Source organism: Triticum urartu, unplaced genomic scaffold, assembly GCF_003073215.2.
Source record: "Triticum urartu cultivar G1812 unplaced genomic scaffold, Tu2.1 TuUngrouped_contig_5086, whole genome shotgun sequence".
In the NCBI taxonomy this organism is placed as follows: Eukaryota; Viridiplantae; Streptophyta; class Magnoliopsida; order Poales; family Poaceae; genus Triticum; species Triticum urartu.
The window spans coordinates 4,816-9,350 of record NW_024115730.1 but is presented as its reverse complement, the minus strand read 5'-3'; the positions used below and the strand labels follow the sequence as shown (position 1 = coordinate 9,350).

The 4,535-nt window shown below is 46.9% G+C and overlaps 1 protein-coding gene across 1 annotated transcript; it reads left to right on the top strand.

Annotated features, from left to right (window-relative positions):
• The first annotated feature begins 1,492 nt into the window (after positions 1-1,492).
• LOC125528754 lies at positions 1,493-3,391 on the top strand. Its single transcript, XM_048693195.1, has 2 exons — positions 1,493-1,666; positions 2,678-3,391. Exons 1-2 carry the CDS (start codon positions 1,664-1,666, stop codon positions 3,389-3,391), a joined length of 717 nt encoding a protein of 238 aa, XP_048549152.1. The 5' UTR covers positions 1,493-1,663.
• Positions 3,392-4,535: the final 1,144 nt, after the last annotated feature.

The following is a 4,535-nucleotide window of genomic DNA, read 5'->3' as shown; positions in this document are numbered from 1 at the left end:
ATACCGAACTAGGTCACCGAACGTTAGAGCAACTCCAACCGGGCGACCAACACAAACACGCGCTTTTTTTGCTTTTCATTTGTTTGGGTCGGCCGTGCGGACACCTGTGTCTCCTTTTTTATTTGGATCGGCATGTGCACCCAACACTGGCTTGATCCATATTTTCTGGACATGTACTTTTTAAATTAAAAAGAGTAATCATGTTCAAATTTTTCCGTAATCCAGGCCACCCCCCTTCGCGTTCGCCACATTAGGTGGCCGACCATCCGGGTCCTAACTTGGACCCCGTGGACCGTCCGCAATCGTCTAGTCATCCAACGTGTGCCTCTTCGACGTGTCACTAATGCGATTTTTAAAATGTGTGGGTATTTGCAGCTTTGGCAGCCGCTTTATCGCTCCTGGACCGGGACACCATCAATTCCATCATTGCAGATCTTCGCGCAATGGCTCTCCACTTGACGTCGCCACTCCCTCTGCCGTCACCGAAGCCAGATTAGCCATCTGAGGCTCCTCATGCCGCATTTGTCTTTTTCTCTTTAGAGCTTATTAAGCTGTCCCCTCAGCTAAACCCTTTTGCACTTGATGTGTGTTCATGTATGTGGACTTGTGTGTGTTATGAACCTGGTTGGACCATATGATTGTGATAGCTTGCCTTATTTATAAAGCATGATAAAAACATTTTTCCGTAATGGATCACCCTGGATCGCCTCGTTGGATTGCTTTTACTCTCTCACAAAACGATCAAATCCACCCGCAATTACACCATAGGGACCGGCGAATCGCACGGGCGGTCCCGAACAGGAACCAAACATATCCACCTTTATTTTTGGAACCAGGAACCAAACATATCCACCTCGAACAACGGGGAAGCGCCGTGGCGACTGGTCCGAGCTCTAGCCCTCCACCGTCGCCTATGGCCAATCGGAGAGCACCACGACCACCACCCCTCCCCGTTAACTCCCCTGCAGACAGTTTCTCTGATCCATATCCCCTTCTCCCTCTACTCCAGTCTCCCGACCTCATCCTTCCCCTGCTCACACCTTGCAGCTTCCAGAAAGAGAGCGCCGTCTGTCCCTTGCGGTTCCGGTAAAGCTGAGGCTAAATTTCATGTTTTGACCCTTTTCTGAAACCTATTCGAGATTTGACCCTAGTTTGAATTTATTTTTTTGAGATCTGACCCTTTTGCTACCGTCAGGGACCATTGACGGTAGGGTTACATGCCCTACCGCCAAAAACCTCCTAAGTATTGAACACAGTGCGTGCTCGTGTCTACCGCCAAGCACCTTGACGGTAGGGTTGTGCAGGCTACCACCAGTCCAGTTGACGGTAACGATGTTTCCTACTGTCAAAGCCCCTAGCGGTAGGATGTTAGACTCTACCGTCATGAACTCTGGCGGTAGCAAAAGAGTCAGATCTCGAATTTTTTTCAAAATAGGGTCAAATCTTAAATAGGTTTTAGAAAATGGTCAAAACACGAAAATTTGCCTAAAGCTGATGGCTCCAACTCACACCTTCGCGTGCCCCTGTCTCTTTTTTTTTCTCTTTTCTTATCTCGCATGTGGATTCAGTTTGGATTCTGGATCTGGACAGGATCGAGGAAACAACGCCCGTCCTCTGCTGACAGTCCGCTAGCCCGCTGGCGCCGCTCCGCCATTCTTCTGAAATGGTGAGCCCATGTTCCATCTGATTCTTTCAGTTTGATCTTTCGTCGGGCCTTGCTCCATCCTCGCCGTAGCCGTGACACCCGCTGCCGCTGGAACTCGTCGCCGGCGCTGCTGCGGCTATCGCTCTGCTCAGCGCCATGCATGCACGACGCGAGCGCGGGACCAAAGTACTGTGAGCAGAGGCCGAGCAGTGATCACTTCCTGAGTCTCTGACCAGGTCGTCAGTCGTCACGCAATCCAGAATAGCATTGGCGACGAGCTAGTAAACCTAATTTAGTCTGAAAATAAACTACTGTAGCAATTAGCATACTACTCCTACCTGCTAGGGGTATGAGTTTATTCCTCCTTAAGCTTTTCTCTGTAGCTTCTCGTAATTAAGTCGGTAAATTATTTAGTTTATTAACTGTATCGCTTTTTTTTTAAGAATTGAGGCACTTGCCCGGCCTTTGAATGAGGCTCTTATAAAAGTTCAGTATTGTCTAAACTAGTACTCCCTCCGGAAAGACATATAAGAATGTTTAGATCACTACTTTAGTGATCTATAAACGTTCTTATATTTTTTTACAGAGGAAGCAATTTACATTGATTTGCGAGATCATAATTCCCCAATCATAGATGATCTACTTATGGTCCTCATTAATACATCGGCTAGACCAAAGAGGGATGTCGTTTACCGAACTGCGAAGCACCAAACTGAGGGATTCGTCTCGGAGACACCTAGTTCCCTGTTCGTGTCAGTGTTCATAGCATACGAGATAAGTTCTAGCTCGCCAAGATAATAGTTACCAAAGGATATGTATGGTGATGCTTTATTTTAGCTCCCCAAATTCAATAGATTTGGTTGCGGTGAATAAGTTTTTGCAAAATGCCGTTTTAAATTATTAAGCTGTTGGTAATTTGCAAGTATCAATTCCTTTATTCGCTCTTGATCTTACATTACCTTACCCTCTACAGCTCTACTCATTTGATTGCAAAATGGTTTACTTCTTGCCTCTTTTCTTCCAAATGTGTAGAGATGTCTCGGAGTAGCTGTTCAGTCAGGCCACTGTGTCGATGTGCCTGGTCATCCGCAGACACTCTGCGGCGCACTTCGGTGCCACAACTTCCACTGGATGCCCAAGTACACCATCTACCTTCATGATCGTCAATTTGGCATGGAGGACTATGTGGCCGAGGTGCTGATCCGTGCAAGAGAAGCGGACAACGACAACGGCCCCTACTGTTTCCTGGGTCACGGCACAAACAAGGAGCTGGCCATCCAACAAGCTGCTCATGTTGCCATGGCACGTCTTCGCCATGACCTTCCTGAAATGGCAGAAGGGCCATTAAAGTTTATGCCGGCCCTTTCTTCCAGTGGCGAGGTTTTCTACCCCAACAACTTCAGCCCGAAGGACAGTCCCTCTACCGTGGCCATGGTCCAGGCGATGCACTCTAAGGATCGGGAATATCATGCATACCTGTACGAGTTATGCGAGGCTCGTCGCGCCATCAAAGCTGTCAAGACCTTGGCGTCTCTGTATGGCCTTCACTCCCCGGACGTGGGGCATGAGGACCTCCTCAATGGTGCTGGAGTTGCCTCAACTTCCAGATTTCGCATTCCTTCCATTGACAGAGAAGTGCCAGATGTCGCACGCCTAGCTGGCCAGCATCGGGGTGTCCCTGTTCAACAATGCCACCATGGATGCCATACAATTCCAGATCACTGGGGGCCATCCCATGGCTACTAGCGGAGTATGCTCTACTAAGTAGTACTCGTAGATGCGGACTCACAGATATATCTTAGCTTGTGAGCTGCGAACCTATATGAGTATGAAGTAATCCGGGGTACTGTAGTGAGTTTGCTTAAGTAGATAGGGCTGGTGCTAGTGGGTTTTCGTCCCGTAGTCTGGCTTCCAGAATGCGGCTGGACAGTGGGTTTCCCCCTAGTGCTTCGAACTCGTTTATCATTTTTCACTTTTTATTATACTTTTTCTACTGGACATATCTTGTCTCTGTTGTAATGGAAAAATGGGGTAACCCATTCGAAAAATAAAGTCTGGGGTATGAGAATCTGTATAAATATGATATGAATAGGCTGGTGATCTGAACCTATGTGAATCTCTATTTTTAGAGTGGAGTTGATGTTTGTAGGTCATCAATTTTGATATCGTCCCCCTCCTCACCCCGCTGGTTTGGAATAATCTAAACTTTCTTTGGAAACCATGTTCTACATTAACTCAATTAATACTTATCAAAAACATGTCATGCATTAACTCAGTATATATAAATAAAATCTATAAAAACCTCAACCGAATCAACACTTTCTTTCTTTGCCTTCCACTGCCCAAATCAAATCAAATCTTATCAACTAAATCAAAACTAAACTTTTCTTGCCTTCCTTACCCATACTAAACAAATCATATATTATCAAAATCTATAATATAGTTATCTTATCAAAATCTATAACATGGTTGATATAAGGTATATTTGGATGAGCAGTGCTAGGCACACGACAGATTTTTGCACGATTCACACACGACAAGTACCTATACCATTGGATTGCCTCATTTCTTTGATCTGTGTGGCTTTTAATCACGTCGTGCACAAATCGTCCATCCACAGATCGTGTGTGCTGCAGTTTCGTATTGATTGCATGGACCAAGAATACGGCAGCAGAACTACTCGGCAGCTCCTGCCTGATCGTCAGCCTCGCGCCGGAGACGGAGAATCACGAGGATCTCTCCCTCTTCAAGCTGAGGGCGTGGTGCATTGATCCGGATGAGGTGTCGGTGAGCCGCCTGCTTTGGGTTCAAGAACCAGAGCCGGTGGCTGCGGATCCAGCGGAGCGACGTCCTTCCTTCCGCCAGCTGTTGGAGTATCCCATGCTGATCC